General features: G+C 35.2%; 1 protein-coding gene across 2 annotated transcripts; it reads right to left on the bottom strand.

The window, feature by feature from the left end:
* Positions 1 to 5,592: 5,592 nt before the first annotated feature.
* Positions 5,593 to 22,694, bottom strand: LOC131168579 (protein root UVB sensitive 4). Of its 2 annotated transcripts, XM_058128116.1 has the most exons (10): positions 22,052 to 22,692; positions 21,566 to 21,712; positions 21,124 to 21,270; positions 8,555 to 8,617; positions 8,390 to 8,466; positions 7,903 to 8,008; positions 6,733 to 6,835; positions 6,458 to 6,609; positions 6,295 to 6,360; positions 5,593 to 6,034 (listed from the first exon to the last, which is right to left on the bottom strand). In XM_058128116.1, the coding sequence occupies exons 1-10, from the start codon at positions 22,535 to 22,537 to the stop codon at positions 5,798 to 5,800; spliced, it is 1,584 nt and encodes a 527-aa protein (XP_057984099.1). In that variant the 5' UTR covers positions 22,538 to 22,692; the 3' UTR covers positions 5,593 to 5,797. The 2 variants fall into 2 exon arrangements, with proteins under 2 accessions (XP_057984099.1, XP_057984100.1); XM_058128117.1 differs by lacking the exon at positions 21,124 to 21,270 and having other exon boundaries at positions 22,052 to 22,694.
* Between the last annotated feature and the right edge of the window lie 4,816 nt (positions 22,695 to 27,510).

Below are 27,510 nucleotides of genomic sequence, written 5' to 3'. Positions count from 1 at the left end.
GCTTTGCTAATAAGCCTATCCTAAGAAGACTTGTATTGAACTTCCGATCGTTGCATTTTCGTTGCAATAACTTAGGAAGTTTTGTATTTTTTTTGGGTTGCAAAACGTTTTCTAAACTTACTTAAATATCTTGTGGGATTTACTTTGATATATTTGTGAAAAGATATTTGCATTTGTGATATTGGTCTTTGTTGCAATATATATTCAAACACATATCATTTTGTTGAATACAAAGATTACATATATCTTGCAAACTAAGCACATACACTATTCACGTGATTGATATATTCTGCATTTTAGAATATTTGAAACTTGAGTGATATCTTTGTTTGAGCACCTTGATTGAGAACATCTTGAAATACAAAGATTGCTTGTTGACACTCTCATGTACGCATTACACTGATAGAAAATACATTTGAGAGTTGAATTATTTAGACCACACTGAGCTTACATATTAAATCATTTGTGGTGTATATGATTGAACGCATTTGGGTACAAATCTGCTTTATATGAAAGCACTTTTATATTATGCCATTTGATTGTAAATCTGAGTGATTCTAGGCGTGGCCTGAGGGGGCGGTAATCCAGCCCAGTAAGGATTGGTGTAAAGGTTGAGGTCAGCCCTGTGCTAATTGACCTGGTTTGTATAGGTGCCGCTCTACCCGTTTAAGTGAGCAAGTTATAGTGGTAATTCTTGTGCTTGTTAGCCAAGGCAGGGACGTAGGCAATTGGCCGAACCTCGATAACATATCTGCGTGTCACCCTCTCTTTACTGCTTTCTGGTGCTTGTGTAATTGATTAAATCACTTTATTTACTTTCTGGTATACATTTACTTGACTTGCACTAGATTGACCATAGGGTTGTGAATATACTAGTGTTAGGAGGAATACCTAGGGGTTAAATTTTAAAAATACAAATTCACCCCCCTTTTGGGATCACAGTAAAGCTAACAGAAAGAAATAAGAGGAAGAATAGCAGGCCTCGTCGATGAATGTTCTTTCTTCATCGACGAGTGTCCTTCTATAGATCATTGACGAATTCCGTTCCCCATCAATGAAAGAATCCCAAGGGAGTAAATTTGAAACTCTGAATTTCATCGACAAAAATATCTTCTCGTCGAAGAAGTCTCTTCAGTGGTTCGTCGATGAACCCACGTGTCTCGTTGACGAAGTCCTGCCTATAAATAGAATTTTCCTTCATTTCAGCGAGAAAATTCAGGATTCTTCTTTCTCTCTCTCTAAAAAATAGACCTCCAGCCTTCTCTCTTCAATTTCGGGCTGGATTTGACCCGGTTTAACGGTTCGGAACCACCATGAGGTTCGTAGGATCGTTCTCTACAAGGTTGTAGGAGCTGATCGTTGGTTTAAGAGGTTTGGGAAATATCCCAAAATCAGGATAAGTGAGTTAGTTTGGGAATTTCTTAACGAATATTGTTATTTAGAGTCTAAGAAGTATTAAATAAGTATTTTTCTTAAGATTTGAGTCAATTGGGCTAAACTAGGATTTTTTTAATTAAACTAAGATTTTTGATTTAGGGTCCAAGTGAACGTCGTGGGTATCAGTTCGGGGATCCTGCCGGCGTAGTTCAGAAGTCAGGTAAGGGAAAATAGTATATTAAATCAGATTTTATGAAATTAAAGGTAATAAATTATGTTATATTTATGTATATGTTTTGGTGTGGATTATTAAAAATGCCAACCATGTAAATTATGTTTTCTAAGCCTAGGACCATTTATTTAGTTATGTATATGTGGAAATGAACTGATGAAAGTGAAATGTATTTTGCGGGAAATTATATAAGAAATAAAAATTATATTTTTAGTATTTAAATGCTAAATGTGGGTTGGCCTATTTTATAAGAATATGTATGAATTTTACTGTTAAATTGTGTGGCATGAGTAAATGTAAGTTTTGTGCAAATATACGTTATATGTATGAGATGTAGCTTAATTAAGTAATGCATTGAGAATAAAATATGATATGAACCATACTATTTGTGTATGTTAAATGCAACCATATAAATGTATTATAGCTGAAAGCCGTGTTAGTAGATTCTAGCGCATTTCTATGTGGACTAACTAATGACAGCTAAAAGGAGTTGTGTTAGAAGATTCTAGCGCATTTCTATGTGGACTAACTGATGACAACTAAAGAGCAGTTGTAGTACGAATGAATGAAATGAAAATGGAATGAAATGGCAATGAAATGACAATGGAATGAAATGTAAAATGTGAATGATAAAAATGGGAAAGAGTCACTTAAAGTGAAATGTAATGCAATGTTAAAGTTATGAACATGAATAGATGTGAATGGTTGAATAATGACAGAAAGAATAATGTATTATGATATTAGAAGTATCTACGCTTGTAGAACTTGTCACTAATGGGTAAGGCACACTCTTCGCCCGAGGGCTTGCTGAGAAAGGCGAGTGTGCTAGTAACTTCAGATGTGGCAGTAGCTGCATAACGTACTAGGGCAAAGGGAACCTACTTGTATGGGCGGGTAGATTTCCCTATCTTTTGGGCCTTTGCTAGTAAACCTTTGTTTGAACTGTGTGAGTGTGAGATCAATCTGATACTAGAGGGCTTACTGGGTAAGGTGAGTATCCTGGTATGCTCCAGTAGCGACCCTAGGGTTGCCTAAGTATCAGAGCAGAGGGGTGCTACTTGTATGGACGGGTAATCACCCCTATCTTCAGGTAATCTCATGGGTTAAATCTTTTGCATGTGATTGATTAGGTTCAGAGAATGGTTTCAGTATTTATGATAACATTTTTCAAATGTTATTATAATGATATTTACAAACCTCATGTTTGTCACACGCTGTGTTAATATATTGTTTCTTCCCTTACTGAGATGTGTCTCACTCGAATATGATTATTTCTTTTTCAGGACATTCTCAAGGTCGGGCTTAGAGAACTTGAGGGTTTTTAGCCTTTTTGAGGATTATAAAGAGAAATGGTATATTTTGATAGTACTGTTGGGTTGTATAAAGTTTATGTTTTATATCTTTATGTTTTAAGTCTGCTGAGAAAGGAATGATTGGGAATACTAAAATATTTTGGAGATATGTGTATATATGGAAATAGGGGTGAGCATAATTCGGGGAAACCTGAATTAACCGATTTAACCGACCAAAATTGGTCGGTTCGGTTCGGGTAAAAAAATTAGTTCGATCGGTTCAGTTAAGCTTCACCAAAATTCGGTGAATCGATTTTCGGTTCAGTGAATAGGAAATATAAATTCGGTTAACCGATTTAATAATTAATTAAATTTAAAATATAAATTAATATATGTTAAATAATTAAGCTTCACCAAAAATCTATTTTTTATAATTAGTTTTAAATAATTTCGGTTAAATTCGGTCAGGTGAGGTTCGGTTAATACCCCTTATTCGGTCGGTTCGGTTAATGGAAATGATTAACCAAAATTTTTTATTAATTCGGTTCATTAACCGAATTTCACTAAACCGACCATTTTCTCACCCCTATATGGAAATGCAGGTGATAGATAGTTTATTATCGATTATAGTCAGAATTAGTAAATTCTGGTATTATGTTATATGTAAATTATGTTTTTGTTTTCTGCTGCGTATGTATTGACTTATGGATTATCCAGATATTATCAGGTATAATGCACTAGACCCGAGATTATGGGTTTGGGGCATTACACTTATGCACTAATCACTAGTAGCAAGGATCCTACTACTTTTCAAGAAGCAGTGCACAACCAAGAGAAAAGTATATGGATGGGTGCTATGGTGGAGGAGATTGAATCACTGCATAAGAACCAGACATAGGAGTTGGTGGGGCTTCCAACAGGGAAGAGGGCGATAGGATGCAACTAGGTGTATGGAAAGAAAGAAGCGATATCAAATAAAGAAGGAGAGAAGTTCAAGACTCGGTTAGTAGTAAAGGGTTACTCACAAAAGAAAGAGGTTGATTATGATGAGATCTTCTCCCTTACCGTCAGGTACACTTTCATTAGGGTAGTGTTAGGATTGGTGGTACATTTCGACATGCATTTGCAGTAGATGGACATAAAGACAACATTTCTCTATGGTGATTTGAAGGACCTGATTTACATGGTATAGTTAGAAGGGTTTAGTCAACCTAGACAGAAGCACTTGGTTTTTAAACTGAAGAAATCATTTTACAGACTGAAATAGCCTCCGAGGCAATAGTACAAACGTTTTGACTCCTACATGATCCAGATTGGCCATAAAAGGTATGAGTATGATTGTTGCATCTATGTGAATAGTCTTGAAAACGGTTCACTCATTTTTCTATTACTTTATGTTGATGACATGTTGATTTCTACAAAGGATATGACTGAGGTAAAACAATTGAAGACTCTGTTGAGTAAAAAACTTGACATGAAGGATTTGGCAGCAGCCAAGAAGATTCTTGGGATGAAGATTTGAAAAGACGGAGTTGCGGGGAGATTGTGGTTATCTCAGGGTAGCTATGTGGAGAAGGTGTTGGAGAGATTTAGTATGATTAATGCAAAACTGGTGAGTACAGTTAACGAATCATTTTAGGTAGTCTGCCACCCAGTGCCCAAAGACGCATGATGACGTTCGTGACATGTCAAAGGTCCCCTATGTCAATGTAGTAGGGTGTTTAATGTATGCTATGTATACGAGATCGGATATTGCACAAACTGTCAATGTGGTGAGGAAGTTCTTTTCAAATCCAGGTCGACAACAATAGGATGTGAAGTAGATCTAACACAAGTTGTCAGTGTGATAAGCAAATTATTTTTAAATTGTTATATAAATATTATGTTTTTTTTTTTTAATTTCTTAAATCTATATAAAACAAAAAAAAATGTTTTTATTATTTTTAAAATTTTGATTTCTTATTTTATGTATGTAAATATAAAATTCAAATTTTAAAGTTTAATTTGTATAAAATATTTATTCATTTTATTATAAATTTAAATAAATCCATTTTCAAAACTTAAAATTCATAAGCCAAAATTTTAATTTATATAAATTTTGAAAATTTTAAAAAATATTATTTTAGAATTAAAAATAAATAATAAAAAAAATTTTATACAACTAAACAAACTCGTTAACTTTTATTTTTAAATAAAATAAATTAAAACTTTTATAATTCTTTAATAAACTATAAAAAATTTTAAAAAAAAATAATTTTCACGCTAAATAGACTCTTACCTTTCGCTAGCCTATGAACAAAAAGAAAAAGTGTTTAAACCATTATTTTTTTAAAAAAAAAATGGCTAGAAAGATCCTCAATATTTAGTTAAAAAAAATTAAAGTGCTGAAAAAATGTTTAAAATAGCCAAAATAAATGTACCCTAAAAAAAATCAAATTAATGCATACATAATTTTATAATCTTTTTTAAAAGAAAAAACTAAAATATTAGACTAAAATAATTTTGTAAACAAAAATTCTATTGGTTATCTTTTATAACTTCCAAATTCTTTGCTATTAAAAGAAAAAAAATTTATTTCAGTCATGTTGTACTCCCATTGTACTTCTTAAATGTTTACCCAAATAAAAGGAGAGGCCAACTAAGAAAAACCATTAATATTATGGAGCAATACAAAATTGGGAAAAGAATCAGTTCACAGAATGAGTATATATATATATATGAACCAGTTGTTATGAACAACGCTACAAATGATTGCCACTTCTATTGAAGACTTGAAGTGGTTCCCAGAAATTTTCAGTACACATGAAGCCCCAAAACTCCCAATAAATAAATAAAACTGTAAAACAACAGTAAAGAAAGAAGGGAAAAAAATAATAAATAAATAAACAGCCCTACTTCAGTGATCAACGAAACTATACCGAGCCTGCTCCTGGGTACTCAATAAGATGTTTCTAACAACCCACCCCAATCTCAACATTTCTTCGTTCAACTTGTTCATTTCGTCTCGGGCACACTGCTTGCTGTCTTCAATCAATTTAAACCACTCTCTTAGAACCAAGTCGGAGTAGCAACCTTTGACAACATTCTCCCACCTGCTCCCGCTCGATATCAGGGCTTTCCGGATGTAGCAGGCCTACACCATAGCTCAAATATGTATACAGAATTTAAGATTATCAACAATGCATTTAGAAAAGCGAGCTCTGGAGTGAGCTGTCAACATGGATGCCCTGAGTTTGATTTCTCAGGGGATCAAATCTACATTCAAGCAGACAGTGTTGGCCAGAAATGTAATACAGCCAGAACGTGTTTCCATTAACCAGCAAAATCAAAAGACCCATTGAAAAAACATTCAGATTAGTGTACAAGTAAAGTTTCCAACAAACTTCCACATACCTGCAATAATCCCATGGTTACATCCGCAGAGTCGGCCCCTTCCCGTATGCAGAGAAGAATACCTTGCTACAATTTTTTGAGTAAAGAAGAACATTATTAAGGAAAGCGCTCATGTGACAAAATTACTCTAGTCTGGGTAAGACTTTGATGCTCATACACTTACTTGCTCAATTCTAGTCAACCCTTCGTGTACAATCTCCATGCAAATGAAATGGAAGTCCTTTTTACTTAAAGATTGCATTGTCGCTGCTGACAGCTCTGGCATTTGACATTTGGGATTTAAGTACCCAATTCTGATGGGCCACATTTCTGTGCCTGATTGAAAGCATCACCAATTTGACTAGTTAGCACTGTTAATGATGTGTGCTCAATTTTTAAGCAGCTTACATCAAATAACTGAAAAAACGTTAATTAGATGTGCGAGGAGTCCGGTCTCACTTTTGTTCCATAAAATATTAATTCCTTCCTTTTTACTCACTTCTGCAGGTGAAGGGACATATCCCAGCTGAATCCAGGTATTTAGTATGATCAGAAGCCTATCCTGAATCCAGAAAATTAAAGTGTCAGGCACCAAACTTGAAACGATAATGAGCAAAAGCTTGCAATTTTGCTTCAGTCCCTGTTCTTGAAAAAGGGAGGAACAAGGATGGTGGGCAGAGGCTCTCAAGAATTGACATCAAAGGGCCCCCTTTCTTTCCCTCGGTTGGGACAAAAGTTAGTTTGGCATACGTAAGCAAATTAGTAACAACTTGTTAGAAACAAGTTTTGAATGAAGACCAGTTTATCTAAAAATTATAAATTAACAAATTCACAATTCATTAAAGAATAAGCATTGATGGGTACAGTGCAAAAACAACAACAACAACAAAACCAAGCCTTAGTCCCACTAAGTGGGGTTGGCTATATGAATCATTTTCTGCCAATTTATGCAATCATGGATCATTTCTTTTGATAGATTCAAGGATATTAAATTCTTACTTACTATCTCCTCCTAAGTTATTTTAAGTCTACCCCTACCCCTTCTACTGGCCCCCACAGTAACTAAGTCACTCTTCCTCACAGGTGCACTATAAGACCTACGTTGCAAGTGTCCATAGCATCTGAGTCGTCCCTCCCTTACCTTATCTTCTATAAGAGTTACACCTAACTTACCACGAATATGTTCATTTCTTAATTTATCTTTCAATGTTATACCACTCATCCATCTAAGCATTCTCATCTCGACTACTTTTACTTTTTGGATATTATGTTTCTTCGTCGCCCAACATTCCGATCCATATAGTATAGCCGGTCTTATAGCTGTCCTATAAAACTTCCCTTTCAATTTTAAGGGCATTCTACGACACATAGCACACTTGAAGCACTTTTCCATTTTAACTAACCTACTTTAACTCTACGAGTACAGTGCAAAAAGCAAAATCATAAAAATTTGCTAACAGATAACGTCAAGCTGCTGAATTTCCAACAAACATGATAGCAATGGGCACAGGCCAGTCATTAAAAAGACTAAAGAATCTCAAAATGTAAGCAACCACCATTTCATTCAATCCCGCACTTACAGAAAAACATCAAAATATGTTAATACAAGAGCAAGGGCACAAAAACAACCTTGGTTAATGTCTGTAGGTGGACATGCTTAAGCCCTTGATATATTCCAAAAAGTTCAATTGCCAAGAAAATTGGGTACACAACGAAAGGTAAACCCACTTGCAATCTAGAATAGTAATGAGAAGTTAGGAAAATGTCCAAGCATAAATCTTCAACATTAAATTATTCAATAAATCAAGCATGAGATTTCGGTTCACTCAATTTTCATATACAAGACAGTATTTACTACTGTCCATCAGTCTAAGAAGAAGAACCTTCTGCAGATATATATATATTGATGTAAAGTTTGATAGGTAGGGTATATTGTCAGAAGTTTCAGCAGAAATTGATGCATATATGCTGATTCTAACAATATTAAAATGCAGTAATCGCCAATTTGGTAGGTAAACGCTAGAAAATAGAAGAAAAAATATATAACTGAAAAATACTAACACTAACATTGACTGGGAATTGTCAAAATTAATTTAATGAAATGGAAAACAAAAACCTTTGACTGTTCTTGAACAATATATTCAAGAGTGCGGCAAGCATAAGGCCAATGTTATCAAAGCACACTGTTTGAATCTGAAACCAAAACCAAAGATCAGTATAAAGTCTATAAAAATGATACGAAAGACATTCAAGAAACTATCTATGAAAAATTATGCCCAACCTGTGCCTTTGCAGAAACTTCACCAAGATTATCTGACACTGCAAAGCTACGATGAACAGCAGACTGTCAATACAGGGTAAAAAGGTTAAAACGCTAAAAAATCCAACTTCATTGAATTGAGGCTTGATACACGTAGTTGGCCCACAATCTAACAGCTTAAGTATTTAGTCAAAGTAGCAATCTAGCAATAAACAATATGGAAAATGTTGTCCAAATTTCTGATATATCAGAATAAAACTTACAAAGTGAGCTGAATAAGGAGAACCCATTTTTTAAGTCAGTCAAAGAAAATGATCAAAATAAAAATAGCAAAGCAAAAATGTGTGATTCTGAGATGGGCAGATTAACTACGACATAAGATATATATAGTGCAGTGTTTAAGCACAAACTTTATATCAAAGAAATTTTTTTTCATTTTGATGTTCTGGTGTACACAAATATTAGATGTAAAGAGGCAGTAAAACATGTAAGACAAACTTTAACAAGGAAACCAAGTTTCACTCGTCATCAGCTTTACTGACATGCATAAGTTACTAGAGGTAAATATTTATGGCAGAACTAAGTAACATCACACTGAACACTAAGTCCAAGTTGAGTTGTAGTTGCAATGCCAAAAAGAATGGTGCATACCCTAAGATTCCTCAACTAGACAGCTGCAACGATAGGGCTAAGACCCAAAAAAGAAGGATAAAACGCTACCGACATGTACATTTTCAACCTAATAAGCTAGTTAATGTGTCTAGACATGCCTTTGAACATATAGAACTTGAGATTTTACAATAAGATCTGCTTAATTTCTAACAACAGCTATTATTACAAGTATTTAAAAGAAATTAGACGCTTTGGGTTCTCTTCATCTTCTTCTTCATCTAAAATTTCCTACACAATCATAGTATGAAATCTTTGATACTTGGTGGGGGGATTGAAGTAAAACTTTCAGAAAACATTGTTCATTCTGTGGGAAACCGTGTATAATTAGTTAACTATTTTAGGATATTCTTTTAATAACAGATTGTATCCTTAGAATTAGGCCTATACAGCTAAGTTTCCTATTCTGTTAGGGTGTCCCATAAATCATGGGACTTGATTTATTAATTTACTTTTTAGGAATGTTAGGATTGTTGTATATATTCACATGTAATGTTCAGATCAATACACAACTCTTTTCAGTTTTCGACATGGTATCAGAGCCAAATTAAGCTCCTTAGGGTTTCAATTTTTTTCAGCCTTCATTGCTGGTTTCTTCCCGTCTATGCAGACCTCTGTTCTACTCTATTTTTTGAGCTTATGCACCTCTGTTTCTGCCAAACAGGGCTTGTTTCGTCAAAGCCTTAAAAACTTCTGTTTGCCTTCATTGCCAATTTTTTCTCTTCTGTGGGTTTCACTTTTGCCCAGTCGTCATCATCATTTCTGCTTCCGGGTAACATCATCATTGATTAGCTAATTGTTCAAGCCTTCAAGATGTCAGAAATCGTGGGGACTACTACTACTACAGCCCAATCAGAAGAGGTAATCCGACCCCAACAAGCAGGAGAATTGCAGAATATTCATGCCTCCTAGGTGTTAGATGGAAAGAACTACTGCTGTTTGTGGCTCTTATACTTTGGTTTTCGTAAGCAAAGAAGGACGAGAAAAAAAAAATAAAACATTAAAGGGCAGCACAGTAGAGCTCGTTGACGAATGCCCTGTGTTCGTCGACGAGTGGACAGCATAGACTCATTGACGAGAAAATACCGAGATCAGGAAAATCTCAAGAGTTCTAGACTCGTCGACGAAAGCCTATTCTCATCGACAATTGATCTTCTATGGATTGTTGACGAAGCCTTGTACTTGTCGACGAGAGATGCCTGGGCTGCGAGTAGTTTTTTTGAATTTTAAATTTTTGAACGTTGGGTGGTTGGATAAACGGAGGGAAACCTCCGAGAGACTCTTTTATATGTCATCTGAGCATGTATTGAGAGTGAGTGATCATTTGAGATGTGTATTGTGTACATTGATATTTCCACAGTGAAATTTGTGTCATTGCTTCGAACCACGTAAATTGTGTTGTTGTTCTTGTTCTGATTGTTTGCATTTACTTGTTTATTCCGTTATGCGTTCTAAGGTTTTTGATCCATATCACAACAAATTGGTATCAAAGCGATTGTTGTTATGGCATTGGGATCGTCTTCTACAAGATTTGACATCATCAAATTTGATGGAACCAAAAATTTTGGTTTATGGCAGAGGAGAGTGAAGAACATTGTTGTGCAACAAGGAATGACTAAGGCTCTGCTTGATACTCAACCAGAAGAAATGGCTGAGGCAACATGGGTAGATTTGAAAGCAAAGGCTGCGTCAACAATACGCTTGTGTTTGGCTAACAAAGTTCTCTATCGGGTGATGGAGGAAGATTCTTCAGCGGCTGTCTGGCGAAAGTTAGAAATTCGATATATGTCTAAATCCCTCAATAACAAATTTTTTCTTAAGCAGCGTTTATATTGGCTTAAGGTGGTTGAAGGATCAAGTTCGGATCAACATATCAATGTTTTTAATCAAATTATTAGTGATTTGATGAGGGTTGAAGTGAAGATTGATGAGGATGATAAGACTTTGATGCTATTAAATTCTCTGCCTTCGACTCATACCTACAAAAATCGTGTGACCACTCTTACATGGGAAAAGGAGACTCTTGATCTAGAAGAGATAACAAGTGATTTGCTAAATTTTCATCAAAGGTTGAAGATATGTGATGAAGGAGAAGGACTTGTGGTAAAGGGTATTAATGAGCGAGGTAAAGGAAAGTTTAAGAATGGGTCTAGTCAGAAATCCCAAAATCAATCCAAGAAAAAGAAGGAAATCTGATGTTACAAATGCGGTAAAACCAGAGTGTCCAGATTGAAAGAAGGGACATGCTGAAAAACATGAGGGGATTTCAAAATCTGTGAATGTTGTTCAAGAAGAAGATTCAGTAGATGGTGATGTTCTATCAGTTTCAATGGAGTCGAATAATCTAACGGACTCTTGGATACTTGACTCAGTATGTTCTTATCACATAACTCCGAACACAGAGTGGTTCAGCACTTACAGGTTAGTAAATTCTGGATCAGTTCTTATGAGTAATGATGCTTCTTGTAAGATCGTCGGCATAAGAAATGTAAAAATAAAAATGTTTGATGGTGTTGTAAGAACATTGTGTAATGTAAGACATATACCTGAGTTGAGAAAGAGTTTGATATCTCTTGGCACTTTGGATTGTAATGGCTTCAATTACAAGTCTAAAGGTGGAGTCTTAACTGTATGGAAAGGTAATCTGACTGTAATGAAAGGGCAAAAACTGGATGGGAATATTTACACATTGTAGGGAACTAACGTTGTAGGTGGAGTTGCAACTGTGGATGCTGAATCAGATGAGACCGTCTTGTGGCATATGCGTCTTGGGCATATGGTGGAACACAGCATGAAAGAACTACACAAGAAAAAACTTTTGAAGGGCTTGAAATCATGTCAACTAAAATTTTGCAAGATTTGTGTTCTTGGAAAACAGAACAGGGCAAAACTCAGATCAGCTAAACACAAAACAAAGGGAATTATTGACTATGTGCATTCAGATGTTTAGGGTCCGATTAGAGTTGCATCAAAGGATGGACATGTGTATTATATGAGTTTCATTGATGATTACTCACGGAAGGCTAGGGTTTACTTCATGCATCACAAATCTAGTATGTTTGCCAAATTTAAGATTTGGAAGGTTGAAGTGGAAAACCTAACAAGGAGGAGAATCAAATACTTCAGGTCGGATAATGGACCGAGTACGTTAATTCTCAGTTTATGGAGTTTTGTATGGAACAGGGCATCAAGAGACATTTTACAGTTCGCCGAACACCTCAGCAAAATGGTGTGGCAGAATGGATGAACCGGATTCTTTCTGAAAGGGCTCGGTGTCTCAGATTAAATGCAACGCTACCGAAAAACTTCTGAGCCAAGGCAGTGAGTATGGCTTGTTTTCTAGTAAACCAATCACCAAGGGCATCACTACAGGGTAGAGTGGCAAAAGAGGTTTGGACGAGAAATGCAGTAGACTACCCCAGATTGAAGGTATTCGGGTGTCCAGCCTATGTTCACGTGTCTAGTGAGGAGAGATCTAAACTTGACCCGAAGTCTCGTCGTTATATATTTTTGGGATATCCAGAAGGTGTAAAGGGATATAAGTTGTGGGATCCAGTGGCAAACAAGGTGGTGATCAATAGGGATGTAGTCTTTGATGAGAAGGTTATGGTGAAGCGTACTCAAGAGTTTGATGAATAGAAATAGGAGCCAAAAAGCTGGGGTAGTAATAAACATGTTGTGCAAGTGGAGTTGGAAGCTCAGGACAACGAAAATAATCATGGTCCTATGGTTGCAGGGAACTCTAACTCTGGAAACCAAGTCGTCAACGATATTCCTGTTTGGAGATCCAGACGCACTATCAGGCCTCCATCAAGGTATAGTTTTGAAGAGTTAGTATCTTATGCTTTATTTACTTGTTGCAACGATCCAACTACATTTCAAAAGGCAGTGCACCGTCAGGAGAAAGATAGGTGGATGAGAGCGATGATTGAGAAGATGAAATCACTACATAAGAATCAAACTTGGGATTTGGTGGAGCTTCCAGATGGGAAGAAACCAATAGGTTGCAAATGGGTATATAGGAAGGAGACAATTTCATAAAAGGAATGAGAGAAATTCAAGACACAGTTAGTGGCAAAAAGGATACTCACAGAAGAAGGGGATAGATTATGATGAGATCTTTTCTCCAGTAGTTCGACATACTTCTATTAGAATTGTGTTGGGGTTGGTAGCCCATTACAATCTTCATTTGGAACAAATGGATGTGAAGACGACATTTCTTCACTGTGACTTGGAGGAACAAATCTACATGATATAACCGAAGGGATTCATTGAAACAGAAAAAGAAAATTTTATTTGTAGGTTGAAGAAATCTCTTTATGAGCTGAAACAGTCTCCAAGACAATGGTATAAACAGTTTGATTCTTACATGATCAAGATTGACTACAAAAGGTGTGAGTATGACTACTGCGTATATGTGAACAAACTTGAGGATGGTTCTCTTATTTTCTTGTTATTGTACGTTGATGACATGTTGATAGCTGCAAAAGATTTAACTGAGGTGAATCAGTTAAAGGACCTATTGTATAAGGAATTTGACATGAAAGATCTTGGTTAAGCCAAGAAAATACTTGAAATGGAGATTCGCCGAGACAAGACTGTAAGGAGATTATGGCTATCTTAGGGCAGTTATGTGCATAAGGTGTTAGAGAGGTTTAGCATGGCTGATGCAAGACCAGTGAGTACACCTCTAGCGAATCATTTTAAGTAGTAGGGAGTTTGATATATGTCATGGTGTGTACGAGGCCAGATTTGGCTCATGCGGTGAGCGTGGTAAGTAAGTTTATTTCTAATCCAAGAAGACAACATTGGGAAGCTGTAAAATGAATACTTAGATACTTGCGGGGTACATCGGATTATGGCATCATGTTCGGCAAGCAACAGGATTGTCCTTCAGTTATGGGGTTTGTTGATGTTGATTATGTTGTAGATATGGATAATAGAAGGTCTACAACGGGATATGTGTTTACCCTTGTAGGAGGATCGATATGTTGGAGATCCATGGTACAGTCTCTGGTAGGATTATCCACGACTGAGGCGGAATATATGGTAGTTGTCGAAACTGCAAAGGAAGCCTAATGACTTACTGGTTTAGTCAGAGAGCTAGAATTACAGCAAGATGGAGTGGTGCTACATTGTGACAGTCAGAATGTCATTTACTTGGTGAAGAATTAGGTATACCATGCTAGAACCAAGCACATTGATGTGAGGTTCCACAAGGTTCGAGAATTGATTGCTTTGGATGAACTTGTGTTGGAGAAAGTTCACACATTTGAAAATGCAGCGGATATTCTGACTAAATCAATTAATTCAGAGAAGTTCAAACATTACTTGGACTTACTCCATGTCTCCAAGTGATAAAAGGGAAACATACTCAATCAAGCGTTTTCAAGTTCAAGATGGAGCAGTTCATGTTTTTCGAGATTCTCCTAAGGGGCGTATAATCGCCAAGGTGGAGATTGTTGTTTGTGGCTCTTATACTTTGGTTTTTGTAAGCAAAGAAGGAAAAAACAATAAAAAGAAATAAAAAAAATAAACATGAAGGGGCAGCACAATAGAGCTCATCGACGAATGCCCTGTGTTCGATGACGAGTGGATAGCAACAACTCGTCGACGAAGGTTCTGTGATCGTCGACGAGAAAATACCGAGAGCAGGAAAGTCTTAGAGTTTTGGACTCGTCAACGAAAGCATGTTCTCTTCGACGAGTAATCGTCTATGGATCGTCAACGAAGCCTTGTACTCGTTGACGAGAGACACCTGGGCTACGAGCAGTTTTTCTGAATTTTAAATTTTTGAACGTTGGGTGGTTGGGTAAATAGAGAGAAACCTTCAAGAGACTCTTTTATATGTCATTTGGGCATGTATTGAGAGTGAGTGTGATCGTTTGAGAAGTGTATTGTGTACATTGGTATTTCCATAGTAAAATTTGTGTGTCATTGCTTCCGTGGATGTAGGCTTTGCCAACCACATAAATTGTGTTGTTGTTCTTGTTCTGGTTGTTTGCATTTACTTTTTATTTATTTAGCAGTGCGTTCTAAGTTTTTTTATCCATATCACAACAACTACCTTAAGTGGTCTCAACTCATTCACACAGTGTTGAAAGGCAAGGGAAAGATTAGCCATCTCACAGGTACAGGTCCTAAACTAGGGGATCCTAAGTTTGAAGCATAGGATGAAGAAGACTCTTTGATCATGGCGTGGTTGTGGAATTCCATGATTCCAGAAATAAGTGACACATGCATGTTTTTGGCTACTGCAAAGGACATCTGGGATGCGATTCAGCAAACCTATTCCAAAGCTAATGATGCGACACAAGTGTACAAGGTCAAGGTAAAAACTATGGCTACAAAACAAGGGAATAAAACAGTCACTGAATATGCAAATCAACTGAAATCCTTGTGGTAGGAATTGGATCACTACCAGGTGATAAAAACAAAATGCTCCGATGATGCAACGGTTCTAAAGGCCTTTATTGAACAAGATAGGGTGTATGATTTTCTAGTTGGACTTAATCCAGAATTTGATCAAGTGAGGATATAGATTCTTGGGAGGCCAGAGGTTCCAAGCTTTAGCAAAGTAGTGACCATAATCTGAAGTGAAGAAAGTAGAAGAGGGTTGATGCTTGAACCACAAATCACTGATAGTTCAGCTATGGTGGCTAGTGGTAACAATAAATCAGCCAAAAAACATGGAGAGAGGAGCAACACTTGAAGGAGAAAAAGGTGGCCAGCAGAAAACCCAAAATCGTGACGGATTATAGTGCACTTACTGCAAGAACTCTCGTCACACCCGTGGAAAATGCTAGAAACTTCATGGAAATCCTCCAAGCCGAGAATGGGGCCAAAAAGGAGGACAACCACGGAACAATGGACAAGTCCACATTGCTGCAAGACAACAAGGTGAATCAACATCGCAGGAGCTGAGTAGTTTCAACCAAGAAGAGATTGGGAGGCTGAGATCACTTATCAACAGTCTTGGAAAACCTAAAGGATCTCCAGGTACTTGTTCTTTGGCATATTCAGGTGAGCTTCCATCTTCTATTGGATTAAATGTCTCAAATAAAACCTTTACCAAATCCTGGGTCATGGACTTAGGAGCAACTGGTCATATGACCCATTTATCCAATATTTTTTCAACCTATACCTCATGCCCAAGCAGTAGGAAAATAGCCACAGCAGATGGGTCAAGCTGTAGCTGGTTTTGGGAATGTGAAAATAAGACCATCAATAACTTTGAAAAATGTCCTTCATGTTCCTAAATTGTCCACAAATCTGGTCTCTATACATAAACTCACTCAAGATTTATGTTGTAATGTGATTTTTGACAATAGTAATTGTATATTTTAGGACAAGGATTCGAGGAAGATGATTGGACATGCTAGGGAAAGGAATAGTCTCTACTATCTTGAAACACCAAGTCAGGTGCACATGACTAAGGACAGATTATCTTCTTCTTTTATGTCAAAGTTTGTCTTATCCAATAAAGAAAAAATTTTACTTCATCATTGCCGACTTGGACATCCATCGTTTAGGGTTATTAAAGTTATGTTTCCTTCCTTGTTTAAGGATTTAGATGTTGAAAACTTTCAGTGTGAGGAATGTGAACTTGCTAAACACAAGCGTGTAACTTTTCCAATTAGTTACAAAAGAAGCTCAATTCCTTTCTATCTTATTCACAGTAATATTTGGGGTCCATCTACTGTTTCTAATGTTTATGGGGCAAGATGGTTTGTTTCTTTCATTGATGATTGCACTCGTGTTACCTGGATTTTTCTGCTTAAACATAAGTATGATGTGTTGTGTTCCCAAATTTCTATTCCATGATCAAAAAACAATTTGGGGTCAATATCAAAAGGTTTAGGTCAAATAATGTCAGGGACTATTTCAATCAAATTCTTATCCCATATTTTCAAACAGAAGGAATAGTACGAGTCATCTTGTGTCAATACCCCACAGCAAAACGGGGTAGCAGAGAGGAAAAATGGCCATCTCCTTGAAAAAATCAGAGCTTTGCTGTTTCAAAAAATGTGTCTAAGGTTTTTTGGGGGGGAGCAATTCTTACAGCCACTCATCTGATAAATCGTTTGCCTCAAGAATCTTGGGTTTCAAGAGTCCTATGGACATACTTTCTACATTTTACCTAGACCTAACCACTACAAACAACCTTATTCCTAGGATTTTTGGTGTGTCATTTGTCCATGTTCATAGTCACAACAGGGGGAAATTAGATCTGAGGGCTCTAAAATGTGTCTTTGTGGGCTATTCTTCGACTCAAAAAGGATATAAGTGTTACCACCCTCGATCAAAGAAATTCTATATCTCGGTGGATGTTACGTTCAATGAACAAGAGTCTTATTTCACTAATCCTTATCTTCAGGGGGAGAATTCAACTAGGGAAGATAAGGAAGATTTTTTGCTTGATTTGCCATCAATTCTTATGTCTAAAACCTCGAACCCTATACCTGTACCACCTTGTTCATCTTGTTCCAACCATGTACCTGAGAGTTCTTCTAAACCTGTGCCTGAAACACCAAATGAACCCAAAGAAAAGACCGATTATGCTCCTAGAAATACCATATTTGGCAAGGTGTTCACACGAAGGAAGATGGCTGTTCCATAACCAATGCAGGTCCAAGAGTTCAACTCAGATCGTTTGAATGAGGTAACAATTTTTAATCATCCATTGCAAGATGAAATTGAATCTCATGTTGATAATGATGACCAGGGCCTTCCAATTGCCATTAGGAAAGGAACTCGAAAATGCACAAAGCAACCATTGTACCCTCTTGCACATTTTTTGTCGTTTAAGAATTTTTCACCATCCCATAGAGCCTTTCTTGTAAGCCTAAATACCATCACCATTCCTACCACATTATCTGAGGCTTTGTCCAATGGAAAATGGAGACAAGCTATGAATGTGGAGATGGAGGCGTTGGAAAAGAACAAGACTTGGGAGTTGGTGAAGTTACCAGCAGGAAAGAAACCAGTGGGCTGTAAGTAGGTATATACGATGAAATATAGGGCAGATGGGTTGATTGAGAGATACAAGGCGCGGTCAGTAGCCAAGGGGTATACTCAAACCTATGGGATTGATTATTTAGAGTATTATTATCACTAGCAACTAATTATGGTTGGGACTTGCAACAATTTGACGTCAAGAATGTTTTCTTACATGGGGAACTATAGGAAGAGATTTATATGTAGGTTCCACCGAGATATGGGAAGAATTTGGCTGCTCACACTGTGTGTAAATTGAATAAGGCACTGTATGGCCTTAAGCAATCACCATGAGCATGGTTTGGGAGATTTGCAAGAGTTATGTTGGCTATGGGATACAAACAAAGTCAAGAGGATCACACATTGTTCATTAAACACTCTCCTTCAGGGGGAGTTACAGTCCTTCTAGTGTATGTTGATGACATAATAATGACAAGAGATGATGCTAAGGAAAAAAAGGTCTTGAGTCAATATTTGGAAAAAGAGTTTGAGATTAAAGCGTTAGGGAGACTGAAGTATTTTCTTGGGATTGAGGTCGCTCATTCTAGGCAGGGAATTTTTATCTCTCAACGCAGTAGACAGAGAAATATATCAATGCCTGGTAGGAAGGCTTATTTATGTCTCACACACGACCAGATATAGCATATGCAGTGAGTGTAATTAGTCAGTTTATGCATAGCCCAAAGGAAGTTCATTTACAAGCAGCCCATAGAGTACTACAGTATCTCAAGGGAACACCAGGGAAAGGTATCATGTTCAAAAGAAATGAAGGATTGGTACTTGAGGCATACGCTGATGCTAATTATGCTAGATCAATTGTTGATAGAAAATCAACCTTGAGATATTGCACCTTTCTTGATGGGAATCTTGTGACATGGAGAAGTTAAAAACAAAGTGTGGTAGCTCGGTCGAGTGCAGAGGCTGAATTTCAAGCAATGGCTCAAGGTGTGTGTGAACTACTTTGGCTGAAGATCATCCTTGAAAATTTGAAGATTAAGTGGGATGGCCCTACGAGACTTTATTGTGACAACAAATATGCAATCAGCATAGCTCATAACCCAGTACAACATGACCAAACGAAGCACATTGAAGTTGACAGACACTTTATCAAAGAAAAGTTGGAGAGTGGATTGATTTGTACACCTTACGTGTCCACACATGCTTGCTGATGTCCTTAACAAAGGGTTGAGTAGCTCCGTTTTCCAGACTATTGTTTCCAAACTGGGAATGGAGAATACCTATTCACCAGCTTGAGGGGGAGTGTAGGAAAATCGTGTATAATTAGTTAGCTATTTTAGGATATTCTTTTAATAATAGATTGTATCCTTAGAATTAGGCCTATACAGCTAAGTTTCCTATCTATTAGGGTGTCCCATAAATCATGGGATTTCCTATTCTCTTAGGGTGTCCCATAAATCATCGGACTTGATTTATTAATTTACTTTTTAGGAATGCTAGGATTGTCATATATGTTCACATGTAATGATCAGATCAATACACAACTCTTTTCAATTTTCAACACATTCACTAGGTTGGCTGGCTTAAAGAACCATGTACTGTCCAGAGGGTACAGAATGGCATCCATTCTTACACGATCCTGTATTTTGGAGATTCAATGTAAAGGGCAGTTAATGGAGAGTACTCCAAAAGGCCAGGACATGATCAACATCCATTCCAAAAGTCATCAGCAGCAGCAGAGACTAACATCTGACCCATTGTTTGGTTCTAAATGCAGACTATGTCAGTTGCCTATCAGACTGGTACAAGCTATCAGTGGTTTAATTTGGATGGACAATTTTACACTTAGGATGGTAGGCAAGTCACCAATCTGTTATGTTCAAGCAATGTTCTAAAAGTTCAATCGAGGCTCGCCTTGAGGCTAACCTGAAGGCATGACATGCCTAAAACACTTCGAGGCTCAATCAAAATACCAAACACCAAAAAGGCTAATGTATGACACATTGAGGCTTATGCATTTGTACAAAAGGCAACCTTTTTGGCATTTTTAATTGAGGCTTATGCATTTTGGGTGTGTAATTCTCAAGTCAGATTTGGTTAGAAAATGTTAATTACATGTTTATATAAAGGAATGTCATAAATTAATATAAGTTGATTTCTAAAACTCTTGAACTTCAACATTTCCAAAGTAATTGAGAATTGTATCTTAGATCTCGAAGATAATTTGAACTTTGTAATGTTAGGGCTAGCTCTTGTCATGATATACCTAATGAATTTAAATTAGCAATTTAACGGTCAGCAAGTAGTTTACAAATTATACTTGATTTTTTTAACATTTTATTGGTGATTATTTAATTTTTTTCTTTATTTTTTAAAACATGCGTAATTTATTTACATATTTTTATCTAGAAATAAAATTCTCAGAAGGTTTATGCCTCAATGCCTTAAGGTTTACGCCTTGTCTCTTACATGTTAAAACGCCTCACCTTATTCCTTCACCTTTTAAAACATTGTGTTCAAGAATTTGATAAAAGAATGCCAAATAGTTGGAAACATATAATATTATAAAGGCAATATATTAGGGTGATGAGAATTTTTTCCTATTGTTTAGTTGTGCATTTTAACATCTCAAACTAAGTTAACACAAATAGTGATACCATCTAATCCAGTCTGATGGCAGCCCACTTTTGAATTTTTTTTGAGAAGATAATTATGAAATTTTACATATAACATTTAAATTGGTGACTATTCTTTTTTGATGATTATTAAAGTTAACGATAAATGACAAGAATAATGAGAACCATCATCTCATATTAAAACTATGAAAATAAAAAAATATTGGCATTACACTGAGAAATTATCCATGGCAATTGGCAGTACCATTCTTTCAAATAAGTTGAAGATATGACAACACATGTTACACAAAGTCATGAACAGAGCATTCGAGATAGTCGAAGAAAACTTACACTCGTTGCCAAGTAACATGCCAAGCTTATTTGTTTAGCAGTGTTGGCGACAGTTGCAAGAAGCAAGAAGTAGTGCGGAAATGCAGGAGTCAGCAACTCAACTCCAATGCTCAAACTGAACAGAATGGAGGTTGAGAACCTAACTCTCTTCAAATAAACAGCCACATGTTAACAGTTACGTAAAGATCTAAACACCACAGTTAAAAGCCCATGCTCTGCAATTCCTTATTCTTTTGCAATTACCAATCACAGCACTCAACATCACCATGCCTTCTGAATTTTCAGGAATTTTAATAAAATACACAGATAATTTCGCCCAACACCAAAGCATAGTGCTGTAGCAGCTAATTACAAAACTTGCAAATAATGAAATAAATATGCAAGTGAAACTGATTGCAGAGGCTATGCTCTGCTCATATTTCAGCAGACAGAGAAGCTTTACCTTCAAATTGGTATCAAAATCAGATGCCAAGCTAGCAGTGTAGATGCACCTACTGAGACGTCCAAGCCCATCTTTCAGCACCCAATTTAGGGCAGCGGCGGATGGAAGTGAACGGGAGAACCCAATCCCTATTGCCCGAAGCATTGCCTGACATCCATTGGGGCATAATAAGTAATAACAAAAGCATTTTATGATCGCCTGCTCTCAATCTTCATGGCTAAATATCCTTAACCCTGTCAAACCTTGTACTATACAAACTTAAAAGCCCTCCCAAGTGCTCTTCTGAAAGCACATTATTTCACTGAGCAATCAAACAGCTATAACACATGAAGGAAGAACTATCATCTTAAGTAACTGACTCCACATCTATACAGATTTATATCTTGGAATTTTCTCATAGCGCACAAAAACTATCATCAAAATCATAGGAACACAATATCCGCACGTTAAACATCAATTCTGTAGCTGTAAGACATTGGAATTTACCTGAGTAGCAAGAACCTGAAGGGCAGAGCTGAAAACCCGATGCAAGAACTTCCACTTCACATAATCCATATAATTCCCAGGAACTTGCCGAGGAATAAAAAAATTCCGAACAGCTGAACTAAAAATTCTGAATAATTTACGAAACCCATCATCCAGGGTGAAACAAACTGCTGAAGCGCCTCCGTCTACACAAACCAACCGCAGAAAATTCCCATCCCAGAAATACCGAGAAACCTTACCAGACCTCCGAATCACCACAGGAAGCCGAGCCACCGTCGCCGAGGATGGTCCCTCTCCATTTTCAACAGCATCAATTTCATACTGACACGGACTTCTCAATGATTTAGAGAGGCTTAGGGTTTTAAAGGAGAGTTTCTGCTTCGCCAAAATGGGTTTTTGATGAGCAAAGCGAACTCCGCTGGATTTTGCGTTCGAAGAAAAATGGAAGGTGGGAGAGTCAGATGGGAAGTGCAGGGTGGATTGCATGAGAATTGAATTCCAACCGGAGAATTCAAAAAGAACAGAAAAAATTTTACCCGCCAAAACTTGAGAATTTCGAGTGTACGGGTTTGGGGTTTTAGGGTTTATGCATAAGGATACAGAAAAATGAAAATGACGCCTAGGGGAAGGCTCTTGGGGATCACTATATAATACATATACATATATATATATATATATATGTATATTATATTTTAACATCAAAGTGTTTGGAATTGTTGACACAATTTATTTCGTATAGTTTGAAATGAAAATATTAGTTATAAATTATCAATAAGGTGATAATAAATATAATAATAAATTATGATTATATATAATTGTTAAGGGAAAAAAAAATGAGCTTTGAAAATGTATTTGTTTGCAGTATTAATTTTTAACTATGTTTTATTTTTAATTATTATATATCAAAATAACACAAAATTAGATTTTTATTTTTATTTTTATTTTTACTACTTATTATAATAACTTCTTACCATATCACATAAATATCTTGGATATACTTAAAAAAAATAAAATGGATATACAAATTCATAGTAAATAAAAATAAAAAAAATCATCCAAAATTATTTTTTATTATCTTGATTATCCTTTTACAAATCAATATTCTAGCAGTGTTAAAAAACTAATTTTTCAAAAAATATAACTATAAAAGTAAAAAATTTACAAAAAAATACTACGTAACAAATCAACGAGTGAAAAATGAATGTCTTTTGGATAATCAAGCATTTTTAATTCTTCCAACTTTATATTAAATTCTTTTTTTTAATTGGTCATGCTTATCCCCACCTCTAAACATGCGTCCACTCAGAAAATTATTTTGAATACAAAGTCCTTAATACTAAGGACAAGAGAGGGAGAGAGAGAGAGAGAGAGAGAGAGAGAGAGAGAGAGAGAGTTAAGGAGTGCAAGCTCACTTAGTTGTCCCCTAGTTCCTCCCCTTAGGACATAGGGATGGTTGCCAACCCCTTTTAGCATAGCTTGGCTTTGTCCTTACCCTTCCCTATAGCAATATTACATAAGGGCGACCACAAAGTGTACACACTTTAACCTAACTAGCTTATTCCTTAGCTTATCCTTCCTTATGGAAATGAAAAATGCTTAATAACATGAGTCGGTTATGGATCAATATTGTACAACACGATCGTATTGGAATACATAAGTTTAGCCACACATATGCACTCATTTTAACCTAGATTTTTCTTCTTTGGAATTTCTTAAGTTACTACTTTCCTCCTTAAATGTCTCATTTAGAACTTAAAAAATATTAGAGGGAAGAAAGAAAAGTATGCAAATTTTGCAAGAAAATTAATAAATATAAAATATAAAAAATGAAATGAATGAAAAATAAATTTAGTTTTACACATTATTGACATTTATTTTTAAATTTTTTAATTATATTATAATGAATGTTATTTCTTGTTTTTTATTTTTTTTTTATTTTTTATCTTGCTTCTTCCTTTGTCTAACTATTTCTCTATTGTCTTGCGTATTCTTCTATACCTCTCAAATCTTGAAAAATAAATCCTTTACTACTGAAAAAAAAAAAAAAAATGTATTGGCTGCTAATTTGATGGGTTTTGCATGTCTTGGAAATTAAATTTACTTGCAGATTACACATTAAAAAGTTATGTGGATTTTGATTAAATTTAGTCTATACCTTAAATTTGAATTTGTGTGGATTTTAACAATATACAGTGAAAAAAATTATATTAAAATTTATTTAAAATCACACAAATTTAAATTCAAGGACCAAAATCCGTGTTTCCATATATTATGTAAGTTTATTCCCCATGAAATCATGGCATAAATATGGTCTTGCTGCCCATCACTTTCCTTGGTAAAACTAAGGATAATTTTTTTTTTTTTTCTTTTTTGACCTAAAACTCTTATACGGACAAATCCTTTGGACCCAGCCAGAAGGCACCAAACCAAGGGGATGAAAATATTATCGTTTGCCCATTGATACGTCCCTAATAATTTACTAGACAAATCATAAGGTGAAAAAATTGAATCTGTCACCGTAAAATCATCAAGATCTAATTTCACCCGTACCACTTAAGCAAGTTAGACTATATCAGGATAAATTCTTTTACTCAACCAGAAATTGAAAGTGAATCTTTGATTGGTAGTGTGGATGCTTGTGCACTTTCTTTAGGATAACAATGTGTTAATAAAATTCTTCGAGACGAAAGCATAAAATAAATAAATAAAAATAGTTAAATGGCTTCGAAAGGAAAAATATGGTGATGAACTTGTTGATCACACAATGATTTGATGGTAACCAGCAATATCTCTAGTAAATCAATTGAATTTTTTCCCCTTACTTGCACAATTGCCCCATGCCTAGGTCCACCCTTGAGCATGTATGTATATATTCACATATATGAGATATTTGGTAAAATTAAGTGTCAAGTGTCGAACATTGAATTCAAACTGATTTTGTTAACAGTTCTGAATTGAATTTGAATAGATCAATGAATCTAAAATTTGAATTATTTTAACTATGTGATATCTAATATTTGAGTATGTGTTGTTTTTCAATTTTAACCTTCTTAATGCTTAAGAGTATAAATTATTTGATAAAATTAATGAACAATTACATAAGTTCATTTAACATAAATAATATTTGTATGTCATATAATTAATTAATAATTATAAGTAGACGCTATATAATTTATTATCATATAAAAATAAAATTTGTTATTTTAATTTTAATCCCCTTCAACCTCGCTTATTAAAGTTCTCTCTTTTAAACCTCATTTGGAATTTAGAAAATATTTTTAAATTTTTGAAATTTATATTTTTTGTATTCAGCTATTAAGAAAAGTAAGAGAAAAAAATTACTAAATCTAGGAATAAAATTTTAATTTTTCAAATTATTAATATTTAATTTTTTATATTTTTTAATCATATTAAAATAAACTTTCATTTTTAATAATATTTAATAGGGTTTTTTCTTTTTTTTCTTTTTTTCATAAAAATTCTAGATTTTTAATTGAATCCCTAGAATTTATTAAATTAAAAAATTTCACTTAACTTTGTTTTGAATTATTCAAATCTTTAATATTATTATGTGTGATTAACCCTTTAAGCTCATTCCAAGTTGGTAGTGAAAATCAATATCGCAATTAGAATTTCCTTTGATTTAGTTGAATTATGACAATATTCACTAATACCCATTCATCCACTCTCAAATTCTAAGTGAAAACAAAGATTCACACACCTAATAAAAGAGAGAGAGAGAGAGAGAGAGATGAGAGAGAGAGAGAGAGAGAGAGAGAGAGAGAGAGAGAGAGAGAGAGAGAGAGAGAGAGAGAGAGAGAGAGAGAGAGAGACTATTGAATGGGCAATATCCAAATAAAATAGAGCCTAACCAAAATAAAAGCATAAAAGCTTGGATGACAATTTTCTCATTCCTAGGAAAATGTAGTCCTAAGATTTTACCTAATTAATATGTGTTCTAAAGATTCTTGCATTCCATTTTATCATGCTTTATGTCATATTGCATGTAAAAGACTTTATTCTGCATATAGACTTATAATTTGTATCAATTCAGTATGTAAATTGGCAAAAATGATATTTGAACTTTGCAAGTATATAACTTTATCCTTGTTTGGTTGCTTGGAAATCAAAAAAGGAAAAAAAAAAAAGGACAATGATTTGGATATTATGATTTTATGTTGATTCGGTTATCATGACTATATTTATTTCTATAGAAATTTTTACATAAAATTTATGTTTCCAACACTACGCAAGGTCAAATCATTTTATGCAACCAAAAACTCAAAACCAAATCTATGAGTGGTGATGTGGGTGTTTGTGTACTTTCTTTGAGGTGACAATTGTTGAAATAAAATTCTTTGACAGAAAAGAATAAAATAGAAAAGCGGTCAAATGGCATGGAAAGGAGAAAATATGTGAGCTTGTTGATCAGGCAATGATACGATGGCAATGGCAACCAACAATATCTCTAATGAGTATTTAGTTCACTTTGTGAGCCAGCGAGAACTATAAATGGTGAGAGTTTTATGTGAGCCAGTAGGGATCGTGGATGGTAATGGAGATGTGTTTCGGGGGTCGGATTGACCGAACGTCTAATTGATGCACGGAAGCCGTGTTTGCATTTCAGACTTTACCTGATCAATGAGACCTAGGGGGAGGATGTTGATCAGTAAGCTTGGTGCGACTCCAAGAGGTCCGAAAGGCTTGTTGGTGGCTGAAGTTTCTATGTAATAATAAATAAATAAAAAGTATTTAGTTTTCTTAAATTCCAAATATGTTCATCTTATACTAACCATTTGGAATTTGGAGATTAGGTTTGCACTTATGAGAATTTGATAAAATGTGAAAAACAAAATTGCCTAAGTTTAACCTTTTGCTTTAAAGAAACAAAAAAGTTTGCCAAATTGTGTCTCAAATTTGAAGAAGTTTATGCCCCTGAAATTCGTTAAAAGTTCAGAGATTTCCCCATGCATGAAACCTTTTAGACCCAATGACACATTGGAAGTGCAAGGCCCAAGCATGATACAATATTTTGACTTTCACATAAGGGTTATGCATACACCTAAGGATGAGGGTTAGACCAAAAAAAATTTTCATTGACGATATGGTGGAGATTTTGCAAATACGCAGTGGATATGGACATCTGAGAACCATGAAAATAGTAGGCTTTCTATTTTTCATTGCTTTTATTTCAATTTCCTACATGATTGTGCATAATCATACAATGTGTTTCGCAATTTTTTAAAAAAAGTTTATGAATTAACACTAAATGATGTGTACAAATGAGTGTTTTAATTTTGCATATTATTAACGTTTTATTTTTTTAAATTTTTTTAATCATATTAAATTAAAATTTTATTTTTAGTAGGATTGATATAGAGAAAAAATCTTTCTTATTTTTTTTTTCTTTCATTTCCACTATTTCATATTTAGTTATTATTAATGTCCGTCCAATTCCA

This window comes from Malania oleifera, chromosome 11 (genome assembly GCF_029873635.1).
Source record: "Malania oleifera isolate guangnan ecotype guangnan chromosome 11, ASM2987363v1, whole genome shotgun sequence".
In the NCBI taxonomy this organism is placed as follows: Eukaryota; Viridiplantae; Streptophyta; class Magnoliopsida; order Santalales; family Ximeniaceae; genus Malania; species Malania oleifera.
This window is presented reverse-complemented; position numbering and strand designations above follow the sequence as displayed.

What these genes read in the sequence shown, in the direction of transcription:
- LOC131168579 (XM_058128116.1), bottom strand. Translation starts at nt 22,537, where the DNA reads ATGCAATCCACCCTGCACTTCCCATCTGACTCTCCCACCTTCCATTTT. An exon ending in CATGTTACTTGGCAACGAGT is followed by an intron (nt 8,618 to 21,123) that starts GTAAGTTTTCTT and finishes CTGTATTGACAG; the next exon opens with TCTGCTGTTCATCGTAGCTT. An exon ending in TAATATTTTATGGAACAAAA is followed by an intron (nt 6,610 to 6,732) that starts GTGAGACCGGAC and finishes GCTTTCAATCAG; the next exon opens with GCACAGAAATGTGGCCCATC.